The sequence below is a fragment of the Apaloderma vittatum genome, unplaced genomic scaffold (genome assembly GCF_000703405.1).
Source record: "Apaloderma vittatum isolate BGI_N311 unplaced genomic scaffold, ASM70340v1 scaffold66, whole genome shotgun sequence".
Lineage (NCBI taxonomy): Eukaryota > Metazoa > Chordata > Aves > Trogoniformes > Trogonidae > Apaloderma > Apaloderma vittatum.
In genome coordinates this window covers 45,358-64,978 of record NW_009719739.1, presented here as the reverse complement: position 1 = coordinate 64,978, position 19,621 = coordinate 45,358, and the positions used below count along the sequence as shown (strand labels likewise).

Genomic DNA, 19,621 nt, shown 5'->3' with positions numbered 1-19,621 from the left:
ATTCTTAAAATAATAATTAAAAAAAACCCAAACCAAACCCAAGTAAGCAAAAACCAAATCATCTCTAGTTTCTACACACTCTGTAGTTACTACCATGAAGTAACCGATACAGATTGGATATATTCTGTTGTTTGACAGGTATCTACCAAGTTACATGTTAGATGATCAGACTGTAGTGTTACCCCAAATGGGGGGCGTTGTAAGAGCAGGGAAGGAGCAGTGCACATTACGGAAGGAGAAATGAAACTGGAGGTCTCAGTGAGGGATGGGGTCCTTCTAAGAACAAAATATTCTCCAAAAGAGGTGAACTGCAGCAGGCATGGCCTTCAGGAATCAGGCTAGGCAGGCCAACAAAATGGATAGTGCTTCTGATATCAACATAGCTTTGTCCAAGCATTCCCAAGAGAGGTTAAAAACAAACAAACAAAAAGTCTAAAACTATACTAATGAAGCAAAAAAGTTTGCTATCTATACAGCAGTCTCTTCATTTAAAAAAATGTAAATATACAAATTCCAATGACATAGAAAACAAAGTCGAAAATGTGAATGGGAAGAGACATGGGTAAAACAGGAAGACTGATGCTACAAAGAAATTGCAAAAAACATATGTACAAGACCCTGTTTTTCCTCGTATGTTATCGATTGTAATGCATGTTTAACAGCAGCAGTCGAGGATGTAGTTCCAGGCACCGGACTGCAGACTCAGCTCCTACTCAAGGGGGTTGACAGCCCCTTGCATTTCGGTCACCAAATGACACTTGATATACTGGTCTCCCGTGGCAAGAGGGGCAGGATCGCACTGTTTGTGTGAGCCTCTTCTGGATTCTGCTCCCTGTTAGTTTTTGTCTGTGGCCGCTGCCCATTTATAAGTGTCATAGGGATGTTGCAGTAGGTATGCTGGTTACCTATTGAGGTAAGTGGCAGGGTGCCGGTAGGAGGTACATCGTATTCATAGCTTCGATAATAGTGTTTCTGGCGCATCTGCGAATGATATGTGTTATGAAAGGTGGAGCGCAGGTCTGGGTGGGCAGTGGCAAGAGCAGTGGAGGTGGCAGCAGCCATGGAAATTGCAGAGACTGTCTGCAGTTCCCCAAAGGGCCCCTGCTCACTGACATCTAAAACCTGCTCGTGTGAGATGGGTTCAATCCTCTTAAAAGGCATTTCATACTGTAAACGTTTCCAGAACTTGGAATTCAACTTGTTGCATTTTGGTCCATGCCATTTAATGACAGTGAGGAGCTTGATGGTATGTTTCAGGGCCTCAACCTCCTGGTAGTTCATAACTCCTCGTAGTTCACTGCATTCAATGAGGATCACTTTGATTTCACCAGTAACTAACATGTTTCGAAGCCTTGTTTCCAGTTCAAAGATGCTCCAGCCTCTTCTTACCACATAATTTGGAGTCATGACGATGATCAGTCGCTTGCTTTGGTCTACACATCTTGCCACATCTTCAATGTAAGCTACAAGATAAGACAATTATCAATCTAAGAAAAGACTCTGCCCCCATAGACTGTGGAGAAGCAACAGAGGAAAATCCCTGCTTCTAGAAGAGCTCACTGAAATATGTAAAAACATCACCTGCAAATGTGCTGGGTTTGATTGCCAGGACATAGTCCTAAGCTTTAGGTGGCCCTGCTTGAGTAGGAGGGTTGGGCAAGGTGACTTCCAGAGGTTGTTTGCAACCTCAGATATCCTGTGATCTTGTGAAACTCCTATTCCCTCATGAACAATGGAACGTGAGTGTTTGCTTATGAGCTGCACTTTTGTACCAATGTCTGTATCTTTATTGGAATAAGTTTGTCCATCACCATTTTTTTTTCTTTAAAAAAGCAAAATCAACCAGGTAGGCAACAGAGCAGCAACCATGTACTTCAGGGGCTCAGTGATACTCTTAATGTGTACGGTAGGCTTTGATTTTTCTTTTCCTGTCATGCTCCCACCACACACATTCACAAAATGTGTTGTCTCCTGCACAGTAATGTTTAGTTTGCTGTAGATTTTAAAAATATCCATGTGATTGTTTGATGTTGTGCTTTGCCTATAGCAAGCATCCTCACTCTTTCTTATCTTTAGTAAAAGTTATTGATCTTAGTAGCTATATAGTCTATATAGTCACACTAAAGATATGAAGCATACTACAGCAACTGTACGTAGGTTGAAATATGTGAAAGAAACATGGAGGAGATCTACTTGCACCAGCTGGAATAAATTCTAATTTTCACTCTCTGAGAATAATTCAGTGCATCCGCTACACATTTATCTGTAGTAAACACTAACAGAATTCACTGCTTCACTCTGCTGCAGATGATAATATTCAACCCTACCTTAGTTCAAACACAACTTTTTCTGTCCTGTCTGAATTTCTGTAATAAATACTCAGAATCATTAATATCTTTCCAGGCAAACTCCAAGGAACAGGAAACAAAGACCTCTGTATAAATTCCTAGATACGTGAGCTCTCAAAAAATCTGTGAAAAAATGTTAGTCTCACTCATTTCTTTCACTTATGGATGCCCTTTCTGCCCTGTCTCACCTTCAATCAATATAATACAATTAAAAAAAATATTCTTATCTGGAAAATATACATTAAGTGTTTCGGTGGCTTATCTTCACCATTTTCTAACACAAGGAAAGAAAGATGACATTCTGAAGGAGTAGGTGTAGAAACAATACTAAAACAATCTCTGCAATCACTACATTTGCTGTTTAGGATACACACAAGCATAAAGACATGACTTACTTCCTGTGGGAATCAAATCCCTGTCTGGTATGAACAATTTGTATCCATAATGCTTTTCAAGCATGTCTGGTAGGATCTCAAGAGCAAATCTTTCTTCTTCTCCAGTTTCTTGATTCCACTGGTCAGGATCCACTTTGGTATAAGATAGATATGCATCATAGTCTTTGTTGTCTAAAGAAACAGAGGAAAAAAGTAATTTGGTTTATTCATTATTTTTGCTGATTTCCTAGATAAATCCCCAGGAATTATTTCTGGGAGAACTTCCCAGGAATAGGGAACTTGTTAGATAAAATGGGAAGCTTTCATCCAATCTCCAGATATGAATCCATTCACCTTCCCTGTTTCACCTGGTAGAGAAAATCCTTATTTAGACAGACGCAAGGGAGAAGGGAATCATACCCGTAGACTGAGGTCATTTTGTTCATAATCTTTTTTCAATGCTCCATATCAAGGAAATCCACTCAACTGCGGGGTGACAGCTTGGGAGCACAGAAAAAAAAAGTCACTGAAAATAATTTCAGTTCTCCTCTAGCTTTAAAATGGAAAATAAATGCATAGAAATATCTAAGCTAATGTGCAATTGTCTCTGTTGCATAGTAAAAACATCTCAGTCTTGCCAGATTTTTAAGATAAATTTAGGGCCTGGGGCTGAAATGTTCTAAGCATATGTGTAGCTTACTTGTAAAACTCATTGGCTTTCCAGGCCTGAAATTATTGCCAAGCTTAAATCTTTGCAGCATCAGCTCCTGATAATGCAGTTTAAATCTATTGAATTTTGTGTGCTTAAATTTGAAAATTTAATGTTACATTAATATTCATTTCTTTCCTTAACAGTGTGTTACTTCATTTCAATATGAGAAATAAATATGTCTTGTTTCTTAAAGTTGCTTGGTGTGCCTACTTGAAAGACTGAATCAGAAGAGTCATCATTAATTTTCATTAGGAGGTCAATAATGCCAAGTGCTCTGGAACTAATTCAGTGGAATAAGAGGTCACGTTTTGACTTTTGTTGTGAAGAAAGCAGAAAAAAATCAATGGCAAAAGTAATGAAATGTTAACATCCTTCTAATTCTCTGGACAACACTATGCACAGGCTATCAAGAATATCAATTGCATGTAAAAGAGACTTGATGGAGTACTCAACTGTGTGTCATAAGTAACATTATTTTCAGTCACTGATGACTTCAGTTATTTACTGAGCCATTCATTTCCACATTTTATGCGTTTTTGTACTCTGGTAGTATTATTTGAAAAAGTCTGCCAAATGCAGGATGGGTGAAAGGAGTACAAATTAAATTAATGAAACAGTGCTATCTTGAACATTCTTCTCTTCCTCCTGAGAAACCATGCATAATATGTTCATTAACATCTGCAGATGACAAAATTAAAATAGTAAAAATGTAACTACTTTCAAACCTTCCAAACCTATGAAATGACTGTGTGCTCATTCTCTCCCCTGGATACTTTTTGTGTGATAATATTTATTGGATTGTTATATCCACCGAAAACAAAGCAGACAAACAACACCAGAAACAATAAAAAAGAAAAATAAGAAAAAAAGCACACTGCCTTCTATGGTTCGCTCTTTCTATTGTTTTTCTTATGAGCATTTCTGTAACCATGATCGTTAATAATAGACGAGAACCTAATACATTTGACAGTGCCTTGAATAACATTGAATGGATTAAGTATGAGGTAAGTGGATATTACATAGTAAGTTTTTTCTTCTACTGTAGCAGAGGTTTAACACACAGAAAAGTCAACAGATATATGGGGAAATTATGGCAACTGATAGATATGGCAACTGATAAAATGATGATGTGTTAATGCCATTTTCTGTTGTCACCTGAGAAATGTTCATAACCATAGTACATGCTTGAGAGCAGTGTCGCTCTATTAAAAGTCTTCAAGTAAAGATGAGAATGTATCTTTTCTCAAAAGGATAAATAATAAGAAATAATGCACTGTTCAAATTCTTAAAGGCTCAGGGTATTCTCTGTTAAGATGGTTTCCACATTCTTACTTAGAGCAAAAACTATTCATGCTATGCCACTGTTGCATATGTAAATAGCACACTAATGCATTTATTTGAAATACACATTTCTCATACCATGGAGGTTCCAGAAATTCCACTGACTACAGCTGCATTATCCTATATTGCAGGGAACACTTCTTTCCACCCTATTTCCCTAGTTTTAACAGCATTTGAAGGGCAAAGAATGGCCAGGAACCAGGGTATGTCTACACAGATGGGTTCAGGCAATCATGAATTTATTGAAACTCCAATCCAGTAAGATGTATAGTCTGGTTTGTTAGATGCATTAGCATAGTGGTTTCCCTGAGCTATTATACTCCCCATCTGTCAGGGTTTTTTAACTTTGTTTGATGAAAAGTAAAAAGTTCAGTTTACAGCAGAACTACCTTATGTGGTAATTTTGTTATCTGATGGGATGTCATATTGGCATGAGCAGACAATTCACAAAATGTGAAATGCCTGGGATACACAGGGGATGATCATATATGCCTTTGTTTTACTTCTATGATATTTATGTATTAGTCTGCTTGTAGTTAACTAAAATTATTTGGGTTACATTGCCAACTCTGCAAAACATTTTAAGAACTACAGCAGGCAGAAAGCTATGCAGCCATCAGAAGCTATCTTTTGTGTGATGTGATCAAAGAGCACTGGCATTATTTACTATTTTCTCTAATTGTTACGTATAGTCAGAAATTATAGAATTTCAGTTGTAATGAAAAATGGGAGAACTGATAAAATAGTTGAAATTTCCCATGTCCAGAAAAAATGTTTAAACACACAGTCGATAATGTCTCTGCAAGTGGTTCTTAGTTAAATTGTCCCACCTACTTCTGCTTGTAATGGGTGGGACTGATGCCTACATTCTAAGGAATATTTCTGATCTTAATTGATGGTTTTTAATGTGCTGTCTCAATGGACTGAGGGGGAGGGATGGGAGCATGCAGACATCCAGATCTTATTGCTGAGTCAGTCTGGGAGCTGTGGCTTGTATCTTGCCAGTCTCTTGGTCATGTCACATGGAAGCAGAAGGCTCCAGCTTTGTTCTCAAGCCCTTTGCTCTTGGGCTGTTTTCCACATAAGCCTTAATTCAAGCAACTCATCCAGGGGTCCTCAGACTCCCAGCAAGAATGCAGCAAGTCCATCACAGCTTTTTGGGGTTTTTGACCATTCAATGCAACAGGTATTTTACCAGTGCAAACATTTGGTGCCAGCACATCTGCCTTTTTAAAGAAAAAAACACTTCACCACTAAAATTCCTGATCTGTTCCTAATCATAAATCAAGTTATAAAGGACATGATCTTAGTACTTCTATTATTACATAGTAGGATAATTACAGATTTGGGCACACAGTAAGTTCAGATACTGGTGGGATCTAATATTTGGTGTTAGAAGCTAAGGGCAAACATCCAAATTCAGAACAAAGCTGGTGGCAAACTAAGCTCTTTTTAAAAAATGAGAATTTTCTCATTTCCCTTAATCAGTAAAAAATTAAGTCTTCTATCCAAGCATTGTCGGAATGAAAATGTGATTGATTGTTGCTTGCACTTTGGCTTTAGATCCAGATTATGCCATTTCAAAGATTTGTTTTTGTCAGGCTCCTGTGCATTAGCAATAAACTGGAATATAGTTACTCACTACTTGCTTCCTCCCACGCTTTGGAAGAAAAGTATCTACTAATAACCAAACAGAGGAATGCTGATAATTTCATCTGAAACTTTTTTTATTTCCCATGGAGACTGAAAGCAATTATCCACATACATACACTTTTTTCACATACACCTGAAAGCACTCTTTATTCCCTTAACCACTTCAGGATTCTTTTTTTTAGAAATGTACCAGAATAAGTTCATCTTGCACTGCCTCCAGGTATGTCTCAGAGTTGTATTATATAATGGCTGTCCCTTAATTTCGTGAAAAAAACTGAGTGTGACATACGATATCATGCAACAGAAGTATTTTGAAACATTTTTGGTGTAATAAGTTTCCTCGTCCCACTCTGTGTGAATGGATAAATAATCCTCTCCAGTTATGTGGTTTGTAGTTGCCTTCCACTGCTTACACTTAGTGTACAACTAGACAGGAGCTCTTCAAATCAGCTTCCTCTGTTTCTGTGAAGCTTGTATTGAAAACACCGAAACAAAACCTAAAGCAGATTTTGGACAGCCAAATTCAACCAGACCCAAGGCAAAAAAGAATATTTGTTGTACTGTAGACAACTGTGAAATCATGTGGAAGGTCTGGATTAGTTCAGCACAATGGGGTCAAACAGCCTGTGCTCACCGTATGGTGCATTGTCCTCCAAGTTCCAGTCACTCCCAAACCACTGGTACTGCAAGACTCTGGTCAAAACAGCCTATGAGGTACAGACTTTATCATACCATTTCAACTATTCTATGGAGTTGAAAGTGAGTAATGGTCATGGAACTGTGCTCAGCTGTATTCGGACAAAATTGTTTGGATCAATCTTGTAGGTAAACATTGAAGGTGAAATCCCAGCTTCATTATAGAATCATAGAATTGTTTAGGTCAGAAAAGACCCTTAAGGTAATTGAGTCCAATCATTAACCTAGCACTGCCAAGTCTACCACTAAACCATTTCTCCAGGCACCACATCTACATGACTTTTAATTATCCCCAAGGATGAGGACTCAACCATTTTCCTGTGAAGCCTGTTCCAATGTTTGACAATCCTTTCCATGAAGATTTTTTTCCTAATATCCAATCCAAACCTCCCCTGGTACAACTTGAGGTCATTTACTCTTACCCTATCACTTGTTACACAGGAGAACAGACCAACCCCCACCTCACTACAACCTCCTTTCAGGTAGCTGTAGAAAGTGATAAGGTCTCCCCTCAGCCTCCTTTTATGCAGGCTAAACAATCCCAGTTCCCTCAGCTTCTCCTCAATAAGACTTGTTCTCGAGTCCCTTCACCAGCTTCTTTGTCCTTCTTTGGACATGCTTCAGCACCTCAATTACTTTCTTGTAGTGAGGGCCCAAAATTGAACACAGGATTTGAGGTGCAACCCCACCAGTGCCAGGTAGAGAGGACAATCCCTTTCCTACTCCTGATAGCCACACTAATAATAAAACATGAAGACATTACTTCATTTAGCAGTCCAGGATTTAAGCCAAAATGTCCCTTGCATCATTGCAGCATGTGTTCTTTAATGCTGTCCATTCCTTTCAGCACTTACCCAAACACAGAATATTTCATCATATACCCTGTAACTTTTTAAGTGTTAATCCAGCAGCAGTGATGAAGTTGCAAATGCCTCTTGCTGTTCCAAAGATGTCTTCAGCAGTCCCTTAAAGGCTCAATGTAAGCATAAAATGAAACCCAGACTCTATATGCATCTACTTCGTCACATGGAAATGGGATCTTCGGGTGAGTAAATTGCTATTAGACTTCTCAGAACTCATCTGTATGCATGCTCTTTTAACAGAAGAAATGATACATGAAGAGATGGTAAGCTCATGCCTACAGAAAGATAGATAAAACTTCCTCTTCTACAGGGACTAGAAACAGAGTCAACTTGAACTTGTGTTATAGATGTACATGTTTTCTAATGATTTTTAATGTTGCACTATAAGAATCCAGCAGTTTGAACTTTGTAGGTTTATAAAACCTTAAAGATTGCAGAAACTTCTGCTAATGGGAGACAGAAGTATATGTATAGATAAAAAATTCAAAATATAATTAAAAAAAACTTGAATAGATCTGGCTTTTTCTTATCAGTCATGTTCAAGCAGATGAAAAACTATGATGTTATCTTCGGGCACAAGAGAAATTAATAGATCAAAATAAGGAGAAATCCCACAATGTTGTATTTCATAGTGACTCTTCGGCTAATGAAGCTGTAAGAGGCCAGAGTTGACCCATGCCTCTGTGCATCCTGAAATCCTCCAGAGCAATTAGCAATGCTTTCAGAAACACCCTGTACACGGAGGGCAGCTCACCACTGGATTGTCCCAGTGCTGTCAACTGATGTAGGCAGTTTTCCTCTTTAAAAAGTGTTCTGTGTTCAGGAAAGGTTGCAAAGTAGTGGGTTTTCAAAATTTCCCAGAGACTGTAGTTGCTTCAACATTATAATGCATTTCATAAATAGCATTTGTTTCATTCTTCGTGAGGCCATACCTAATATGTATATAGTAATAGTGTTCATCACCCTTAATGTAATGAAAAACGCAATTTAAATGCTCGGTTGAGTAAAATGTCCAAATCCTAAGTCTTCCTGCTTATACTATTTCTGTCACTATTTACTGTTGCTTATGAAGCTCACCTTTACATTTTGTTTTCTTTTTACATGTTTTAATGTTAATAAAAATTAAAAACTACCAACATTATTTTTTCCATGGCAAATATTTGTTAAATGTAGCATTCTTAATGAGAGTTCATATCCTTGTGCAGAGTGGGTAATGGTGAGTTGGAATGAGGTTTTGCAAATGCAACATTGCAGAAGAGGCTAAAAAAATATAATCAGTTCTGAATAGGTTCTGGAATATTCTCAGCACACTGTAGACCAGGAAAACAAAAATATAATTTGTCCCTAATAGGCATATTTATACAAATATCAAAACAATGGATACTTGTTTCTTTTTTCTTTATATTTTTTAAGATAGAATATTATATATTTAAATTGAATAACCTATTGCTGGAGTTAATTGTTTCTCTTATATTTAGCCTGTTTCTGAATTCCTAACTAAATGGAAAGTGCATGTCAAATATTCCTCAGTTACTGTCATTAACATGGAAGTTTAAATTTATTAATACTACTGAAGATATTTTACTTCCGATAGAAAAAATGATGAAGCATTCATCTTAGAAGTTGCCCTTGACAGATATGAAAACTAAGAAGTCGTTATAAAAGCTTCACAATATTGGAAAAACTACAAAAGTTAAAAGATAGGAAGAGAATTTTTTGGGTAAAAACTATTTTCTTGGTTACTATGAGTTATCTGCAGGTCAAACACTAAACTAGGAAAAAATCCCATTATAGGTAGATATTGAAAGATTGAATGGTAACTGCCTTGTTGGAGACATAGTATAGCATAATAGTTATCTGTGAAAGACTGGAAGACACTAGCTGCTATTTAAAACAAATAGAAAGTAGGAAGAGTACTAGTAAAGAGTGTCATGTAAACTCTGAAAAGAGAAAGTAATTTTTTTTCTACACTAAAGGAATTTCTTAAATAAAAAGTGTCAAGAAGTGATGCTGTTGTTATGGTCCTAATTCACTGAAGCAACTAGTCACCTGCATAAATACATGCTTAATTTTATGCTTATTCCTTAGTTCTGTTGATCTCAGCGACAGTACTTGCATCTTAATATTGGGTTAAGTATTTGGACAACTGGAGCTAAGATAGCCTTGCTCTAGGCAAAAGCATCAAAAAGTTTAGCAAATCATTAGAAATGTAAACAAAATTCAAGGGAGAAATGGCTTGGAAACAGATTTTCAATCTACGAGTCTTAAAATCAGATGTCAATATGCTCTGTTCATCTCACCTCCAAATTCTGAAATATGTTCTGATCTTTGACAAAAAAATCAAAGTTTAGAACCATTTGACAGAGCTGTTGATTGAAGACCAGAAGATATCTCAGTCTTTATTGATTTATATATGGCAGTCTTTTTTTTTTTTTTCCCCACAGCTGGACTTTCTAACCAACAACAATATTTTAGCTTGAAATCTAAATATGCTATGATACTATTGTTTCATTTTTTAATACATGCTACACACGTATTTTGGATGCTATAAAATAGGAAGAGAGAAAAAAAACAGAGATCTTTCTTTGAATTAGTAAGTTGCCAGGATGGAAGCTAGAAAACCCAATATTCAGTGGAGACATAAATAGAGATTTTTATTGTTTGAATTGCATTTCAGATGTAAATGAAGAGCATAAACAAGTAGAGTTAAGAGAAGCAGTTCTCTAACAATAAAATTGTAATTAAATAAGAGGAATATCCCTTTTTGTAAACAGTAATATTTAGAAAGATGAAAGCTGCATTTTTCTAAAGATGATTTTAATGGAATTTGAAATTGATATTCATGGAGCAGGGTCTCTTATTGCCACAATTTGCCAATAGCCAATAAGAATACTTATGCAGTGGTGAGGCTGCTATTGCAAACTTATTCTGAGGATCTGCAGGGAAGATTCTGTAATTGCAAAGTCACTAGCTTCAGCAGTAATTTCAGCCTAGCTATACCTGCATAGCATAATCATTAACACAAGCGCTTTGACAGTGCCTAGACTATTGGTAAAAGTTTTATCTGAAAGTCAGCAACTAAGCCTCACTGAATCGTTAAGAATCTCAGTGTTGCCTTTCCTTGCTAAGAGGTTTACTGGGATGAAACCCAGGAAGTCTCTAAGAAGTATATCTTGCTGGCTTTTGTCTTGCACAGTTAATAAAAAATTATCTGAGTAATCTTGCCTCCTTAACCGGTAGGGAGGTAACAGGCAAAACATGGACTGAGCAATGTTGAAGAGCAGAACGATTTTGGGAAATTTATGTTCTTGTGATTGTGGTGAAGGGACAAGGGGTGGATTGTGTGCAGATTGTTTAGTCTTGTTTGGTGTTGTGAAGTTTGTTCTGATTTTGGTGTGGGGAGTTTTTTTGGTTTTCTATTTTGATGTTAATACTGTGTGTTGAATGTAAATTTTAATAATTCTGTCCACAGACCCTGCCAGCCTTTTCCAGCTAAATAATGGCAAGGATGAAAATCATGATTACCTAAGGAGTCCCAGATGCAACAGAGACTTCAAGGCAGAAACTGTTTCATCCATCTCCTAATTTGAGCACTGATTTGCTTCCCATCAGCAAGCAGTACAAACACATCTCCTAAGAAAGTGCAACCAGCACAGTCAAGAAATATGTACTATAGATGTCATGTACCAAATCCAAACAAGATTTCCTGAATTTAGAAAGCTCAGTAGTGACATGTTTTAATCATTTTTTTTTATTTTAGCAATGTGGTGGGTAAAAACTCAACAACATAAAAAAGAAAAAAAAAAAGCAGCAACCTACAGAACTGGTAGTGAAAACCAGAACCCCCCAGCCCTTGCTCCTGTGTGCCTTCTCTGACTGCACCCCAGCTGCTCAGAGGCTGTTTTTCCCTCATTTCACCATGGTTTCCCTGGCAAGCAAAGCTGAGAAAAAGTTTGAGGATCCCATGGAAAGCTTATGTGTGACATTGCAGAAACAGCTGATGGGACCTAAAAGCACCAAAGGGCATTATGAAGGTCATTATATCAGCTACTAAGCTGATTATCAGCTGCCTACAGTGTTTGGTTTTTTTTGTTCTTGAGCCTAAAGCTTGAGTTCTCATCAGTCTAGCTGTGAGAAGGGATATTTATGTAAATTTAATTAGAAAACTATTTACAGCATATTTGTTCATAGTTTGTTTTTATTCTTATCAATTTTAATGCCAGCCTCTTGATGTAGAATTTCTTCTTTTTTTTATGATAGTGTTCAACCCTTGCTTGTTAATTCCTTCATACAAAAACTTGCACCAATTTAAATGATTACTAATGTACCAGGTAATGGTAGAGGCTGGTGCCTGCAGATTGTTTCTGCTGCTAACTGTACCATATGCTCTTTCTTTGAAACTGGAATCTGAAATGGAAACACATATATAAATTCATGATTTTGAGTAATTTTTCCTATCTGTCCACATCCAATGGTTTTCGGCTTGTCAGCTGTAGACTTTTGGATTTATCCTTGGTATACCTTAAAGCTGGCATATAGTCATCTGTGCATCTGCTGGAAACTTGCAGGTCTTGAAATGGTAAGAAACAGTTAAAAATAGGTGGTGACTTTGAGCCTCCTGTCCACTTTAGGGCAGCATCATAAATGATGCTTCTTAGAGAAGGGGGTCTGGCTCTGCTCTCCACTCTCGCTGTGACTGCTGTTCTGCCTGGGGACTGATGCTTGCATGATTTCATGAGCAGGAGCAGTCTGACAAATCAGAAAGCTGTCCCAGGTAAAATCCTTGGAAAATTCCCATAGATTTCAGGGGCCCTGGAAGTCAGCTTATTACAGTGCCAATATTTCTCCTGATACAAACAGCCTTTTAAGGTCACAGAGTGCAAAGCAGAAAGAAGTCGGGGTATGTATTGATTGCAGGTACTTGTAAGTGTTGATTTGTGTTTTTATTCTTCTGTTAAAATACAGTACTTAGTTTGTTCATCAAGTCATTTAACAACTGGGAAAGGCAGCAGGAGAAGATCCTTGGAAAATAAAAATAGATTAAAAAATAACTGCTAAAGCACTCCCCAGAGGACGAATGTCCTATAAAATCTCTCATGTTGGAGTTCAGTGTAAAGCAAACTAGAAGAAATCATCACTTCTAAAAGAGGCTTTCACTAATAATGTGTTGAACCTTAAAGTGCACTTCATGGACAAGGCTTTTTAAAGTAAGTTTTTGAGTTTAGAGCTGCAAACCTAAAAAAGTTGCCTGACATTTAACACTGACTAGCCCTCAGAAGTTCCCAGTGAAGTACACATTTCTGAAAATTTTGTTGTTTTCTGAATAATACTGGGCAGGTCTTTGTTTGCATACCACTTCAAGTTACCAACTTCATCTTGAACTGAAATTCTCCACTTAAACAGATTTGGGATTATTCTGAGTTACATCTCTGAGATGCAAGGTCATGCCAAACATCCTCAGGTGAGAAAGGTACCGCTTTGCCAAGGGCCAAAGCATTTTCTTGCCCTTGCACTCCATCTCCTAGGGGGACCTGTCAGATGTTCACAGTGAGGTTCCCTGACCAAACACTGGCATGTCACGTTGCTCCACACCCAAGGACACAACACAGTGTCTATCACGTAGTTGTCCCATACGGGTTCAACTGGAAAGAACGGGCACAGAGTGGGAGGAGAAGCATCCAAGTGTGAGTTGGATTTGATTATATTCCCGTTTAGTAGGAAAAGCTGGGAATTAATCATGAAGGCAAAAACGGGGTCTTCAATGCCCATTCCCAGTAGATTGAGGTAAAGTGTTGGCAGGAGAGAGAAAAAAACCAGAAGGGTAGTCTAGTCCCCAGGATGAGAGAAAACATAAGAAATTTGAAGCAGCAAGTTAGAGAAATGAGGAATCAGCAGCTGCGATCATTTGCTCAATCTGCAATATCTTTACAGAAAGTAATAAATTAAGTTGCACTACCTGTAAGGGTTGTTTTCAAATATTTCTCACAATTTACCCATGCCTCCCACAGACACATGTATGTTAGCTTGAGAAAAACTGACATGCCTAATACTTGGAAAGGAAAGAGGAACTGTGATGAGATTTGACGTCCTGAAGGACTTGTTCTCTGATCAGAGAAGAAACGAAGTGTTGCATTTTAAAAGATACTTTCAACTGAAAATTTTAATTGGACCTCATTTAAAGTGTTTCAAATCCTCTCTGGGTACAATATAGTGCACAAAAAAAAAAAAGGCAGCCTGTGACATTTTGATGTTTGCCTATCTACTTGCTTTGCCGAATTATGACAGAACATGGTGTAAATTATGAATAGCATGTGGGCGCTCTGCTGTTGCACTGCAGGAGATGCAGTTAGAAGAAGATTTTAGAGTTCAGCATTTTGTGTCCAAGCCAAAGGAAAGGATCTGAATGTATTTCTGCAATTTACTTCTGCACAAGCCATAGCTTGGTCTTCTGTGGGGCATTTTCTCTTTGTCTTCTTGCTTCTGTAAGTTTGTAAGTGAAAGAGACAGAGGAAAAAGTCCAGCTGCAGTAACTTCATTGGTACAATGGGTTTTATCCATGTTGCTAGTATATAGAACTCAGTAGAAGCTACATGTTTCCATAAGGAATATGCAAATAGTATTTTTCTTTTTATATTACTGCAGTTAAGCAGTAATATCAGTACTGCAGTTAAGCACCAAACTACCAGTGTTTGTGTTGATCATCTAAGGAGAATACATCCCTTATCTTCTTTAGAAATGATCTTTGGTCAGAAGAATAAACTAGATGGATATTGCTTTTCTTCCTTTTGCATCCCAGCCTAGTATTCTTCAGAGGCCATTTTTACACTGTTTAAAATGTACATTTAAAATATTGTTGTTCCCAGGTGACCAATGTTTGGGATGAGGAGAGAGAGAGGCAAGCATGCAACACCTGGCAGAGTAAGTTTGCAGAAGAATTGGAATTACTCAAGATAACAATAAATTACAGCTGGAGAAGTAAGAATTATTGATACTGAGAGAGGAAATATGAATTTACATCTATTGAAACAATTATTAATCAAAGTATTTCTGCATAATATGATATCACCATTATTAAATTCACACGGTTCATGAGAGTAAACATGCCCATTTAAATTCGGGGCTGCTTTGTGGAGAAGAGAGGATCTCAGCTCCTGCAAAAACAGTGTTTGCCAAAATTCTCCATGAGTCACAGTCCCTCTGCGCCTCAGTTTCTTCCTCTGTAAAATAAGTAGAATAACCTGATTTTTCCCCCCCTGAGCTGCTATATTAATGCATCCTTTTAGTAAATCCAGTAGAAGGATACAAAATGTTCTAAGGTTCTTGGGCTTGTTGTTCTGAGCATTTTCTATTTTGAATCCTTGTGCATTTTTAGATGGGAGGCAGAAGTGGGTCATTCCCTAGTGATCTTATGGAAGTCTTTCCCTTATATAAGGACCTCTAATTCTGCTGCCATTCTTCTCTCTTATTGGTGACAGATTTCACCAGGGCTCGTTTATCAATACATATTTATTTTAATATGTCACAGTAGCTTCTACCCACAGGTTATTACCTTGAATTGTACAATCACTTTTATCAGTATTTCAGTAAAAAAAGAAAGCTCTGTCACCAAAAACATAGTGGTAGCACAAAATGTCAGGAACTCTGAACCAAGAAACCAAACCTAATTAATCAGAACCTGCAGCTCAACCCAGTTTGCTCTTCAACGGCAGTTTTGATGAGCAGGGCTAGAGGCAAAGACAACCTTTTTCTTTAGTGCTTAAAGAGAGAAGAAAATACATGTATACATTTGACACAAGCTGATGCATGCATTGTGGATTACTTTCCTTATGTTGGATGTCCTGGAATCACAGAACAACTTTAATAATCACTAGCTGCTCTCTCAGTGATTAAGTAAATGAATTCAAGAAAATACAACTGCTGAGTATATTCCCAAACACTCGGTACAGTTTATTAAAACTGATCAGTTTAAACAAGCAGTAAATTGAGATTCATTTCAACCTCTACCTGTTTGGCGAATACAATTAGGGAAGACACTCCCTAACCTGTGAAGAAGTGAAGTTGACATACAGTATTGACAGAAAGGGAAAATCTTTAATGCACCAATGTTGGTAATTTACATTCAGTGTTGGGAACAAAAATCTAAAAAACATCAGTGTCTTCTGGAACTCCAGAGAGCAGCACGTACATCAGCTCAGCAATCACTGCTCTAATGTGTTTTATGAGGATCGTATATTCAAGCTAGTGCCTAATGCAGCGAGAAATAAACATAGCAGTTGTTAAAGCATCTTGAACTGAAATGAAATTTGGGCCATGGTGCAGAGAAATAAAAGGCTTGCTTAGAAAGTAGGAAACGTACTAAGAAGCTTCCTTACCTCCATCTAGTTCTTCAGCTCCAAAATGATTCCTGTAGAAAAGCATAATCTCTATCTTGTAACACTTGTAGATAGTTACCAGACAAACAAGCAGCAGCAGAATAGCACCAAGCCCACCAGCAAGCTCAACTGTGTACATCAGCTCTGCAAAGAATTACAAAATCCAATGACAACCACATTCCGAAACAGAGAAAGACTAGCAGCAGACCTTGCAACTTACGTTAAACATTAAAATAACATAATGAATGATGAGCTATTTATATATTGTATTTGTTATAGGGCACTTGAAGAAATACCTAATTAATATTATTTTCCATTAATAAATTAATTTTTCCTCTGGTACACCATCCAAATTGCTCGTTTGAAAAATAACAGTTGCTGGGGACATGTGTGTATGAGTATGTGCATATATACAGAAGAGATATTTGATAACTTTCTTCCTTCTCTCTGTAAATAGGTCATAGCTTGTTTTACGTAGATAAATATTGACATTCTACTTACAATGAAAGCAGAGGTGAATGTTTCTTTTTTGAGGACTATAATGCAAACACAGCTCCTCCCTTATTCCACACACAAATAAGATGAGTTTCCGCTTACTCCATAAGATTACACTAAGGATTTGATATTTTTTTAGTATGTTTTTTAAATAACCTACAACTTGAGAGATACCAAGACAAATTATCCAAGGAACCTACAGCCTCACATCTCAGTTTTGTGTTCATATCGTTGACATAGTTTCCCAAAGATCTGCAGTTCATCTTTATTCTGCCCTTTACATGATTTGTCCATTCTGACAATTCCTTTTCAGACTGTGCCCCACTGGTATCTTTGCTACACTCTACCACTGGAGACTCTCATGGTGGATTATCACATGGTGGATTAAGATCGCTACCACTTTCTTCCATTCCTGAGGACAAGGACTCTAGTCAAATGTGGCCACAACTGTCTACCATCAGCAGTATCCTCAGTGGGGCCACTTATCAGTCCATAGCGATATGTCATCATGGACTTTCACCTCCTCCAGTCTTAACCACGAAGCTCACACAGCTACATGGCATCCATTTTGTCATTTTTTTTCGTTTGCTTATTGACTGAAAACTGGTAACGTTAAAAAAAGAAAATAAGAGGAGGGAGAACATTACTAGAAATTTTGTAATTTAAAATGAGTAATAGATGGCAAATGTTAACATCACCCATACAATGCCAATATTACTCAGTTTCGAGGAATGCCAAGAAATCTGTACTGGAGAAAGCTCAGTTCTATGTTATTTTCACAATACCCTCTTCCACTGGGCAGCTTCTGTCTGAGTGAAGCAGCGTAGCCCTGAAGTAATCTTTTGTGTGTGTGTGTGGTTATGCAGATAAGCTATTCCAGCACAATACAATTCAATTAGAGAAATAAAAGGTTAGAGGAAAAAGTGACAATTCCATTTATTTTGACTGCATCTATTGAGAATCACACTGGTTTTTATTATTTTGAGGCAACTGTAAGGAGATTTCATTGCTCTCTAGAAGACACTAAAAGTGTAATAAAATAAAATAAAAAGGCATTTATATTCTGTGTCATTCTCTCCAAAACTGTACTGGAAACTCCTTTGTGTTAGATATTTTTAGGACCGACATGATTAGTTCAGACTTTCAATACTTCTCTGGTCCAGAGAGGGGAGTGTTATTAAAATCACCCTTCAAAAAATTGTTTGCATAGACAAGTAATACAGTATTTTACAATATAAATGGAAATTGAAATTATTCTGCACTAGCTTACTATACCCTGCTTATGATTTTGTACTACAGGTGATGCAGCTTTTCAATGGTAACTACAAGAGAGGCCTTAATATTTCGGGTTGCTAGGCACAAAATACTCTATTTATGTGCCTGCTGTTATGACTCATTAAAGTCAAGGAAAAACTTTACAATAGGAAAACAAAAATTTTTCCTAAATTAATGGTTTTGAGACTAAATGGAAAAAAATAACTGCAGCTAGTCATCTGTTCTCTGTAACTGTGCATGAAATCATAATAATGCACTGCATCACTTTTTCATCAGAGTCCCTTTTAGTTAACTATTTCCCTGTAAAATAATTCAAGATTATGCCTATATTTTTACTTCAGTAAAGTCTATCTGAAAGTGCCGTAAATTAGGCAACTGCAGGAAACAACAAAATTCTCTAAATCACCTTGAAATGTACTAGACATTACCTTTTCATGTGCTGCTGCTGAGCCCATCTTGATCATTTATGAGCACAAGGATGAAGTGGTCATTTCTTAAACAGATTTGTCTGCAAAGTTTCATTCTCTGCCCATCTGGGCATAGCGAGTTTGCTTTCTCCTCTGTGCTGGACAGCGTCTGGCAGCACATGTTCACTCTGTCTTGGGTGCTATTGGTCTAGGTTCAGAGGCAGAGAGGAGGACTGGCTCATCTGGCAGACCATTGCATCCTTACATCCACTCCTGCAAATGCCTGAGCTGACCCCCGAAGTGCTGGAAGTAGGACGGCCACACTCATGCCGGGCTGTGGAAGGTGGGAAAGATTGGCCTGGGCACAGGGCCACCCTTAGCTGACTGCTTTCAGGCCTTGCGTTAGCATTTCACAGAATCACAGAAGAGTTAGAGTTGGAAGGGACCTCTAGAGATCATCTAGTCCAACCCCCCTGCTAAAGCAGGATTGCCTAGAGCACATCACACAGGACTGCATTTGGACAGGTTTTGAAAGTCTCCAAAGACAAGAGACTCCATGACGTCCCTGGGCAGCCTGTTCTGGTGCCCTGTCACCCTCATGGCAAAGAGGTTCTTCCTTATATTTAGATGCCCATACGAGTATGCTGAACCACGCCAAATGGGGCCACATGCCAGCTTTGAGCTGCTGCAGGGATTTTCTGAAAAGCGTTGCCCTGTGTTGTGTTGAATTGAAGGTGTGAGGAGCGGAAGGCTCAGTCCTGCCTTTGCTGTCAGTGCCCTCGGGTGATGGATGACATTTCACACTTCTGTGCCTCAGTTTTCCCAATGTGAGTTGGAGTGGGTGTTTCTGACTCCTTCATAGGAGAGGTTACTCCTGAAGGGTGCTCTGAGAACACCAAGGGTGTTGGTGATGTGTATGTCAACAGTGGTAACAATGATATAGTGACTATTAAGACAATGTGTAACAGCAAGGTTGGAGTGTAAGGTTGCCTTCACAGTAACATTTTTTTCTGCTGCTTTGTTCTGCCTTTTGCATTGTGTTTTCAGCACAGTTGCTGCAGCAGGCATTACACTCCCTTTGAAGT

General features: G+C 37.9%; 1 protein-coding gene across 1 annotated transcript in view; it reads right to left on the bottom strand.

Moving 5' to 3' along the window:
- Positions 1 to 744: 744 nt before the first annotated feature.
- The window catches only part of IL1RAPL1 (interleukin 1 receptor accessory protein-like 1), a gene marked incomplete at its 5' end in the record, with an annotated part of 28,933 nt that continues 10,056 nt past the window's right edge, over positions 745 to 19,621 (bottom strand). The window contains 3 exons of the mRNA XM_009870733.1: positions 745 to 1,463; positions 2,744 to 2,914; positions 16,360 to 16,503. Of these exons, the coding sequence (XP_009869035.1) occupies positions 745 to 1,463; positions 2,744 to 2,914; positions 16,360 to 16,503 (1,034 nt within the window). The remainder of the gene's footprint in view (positions 1,464 to 2,743; positions 2,915 to 16,359; positions 16,504 to 19,621) is intronic.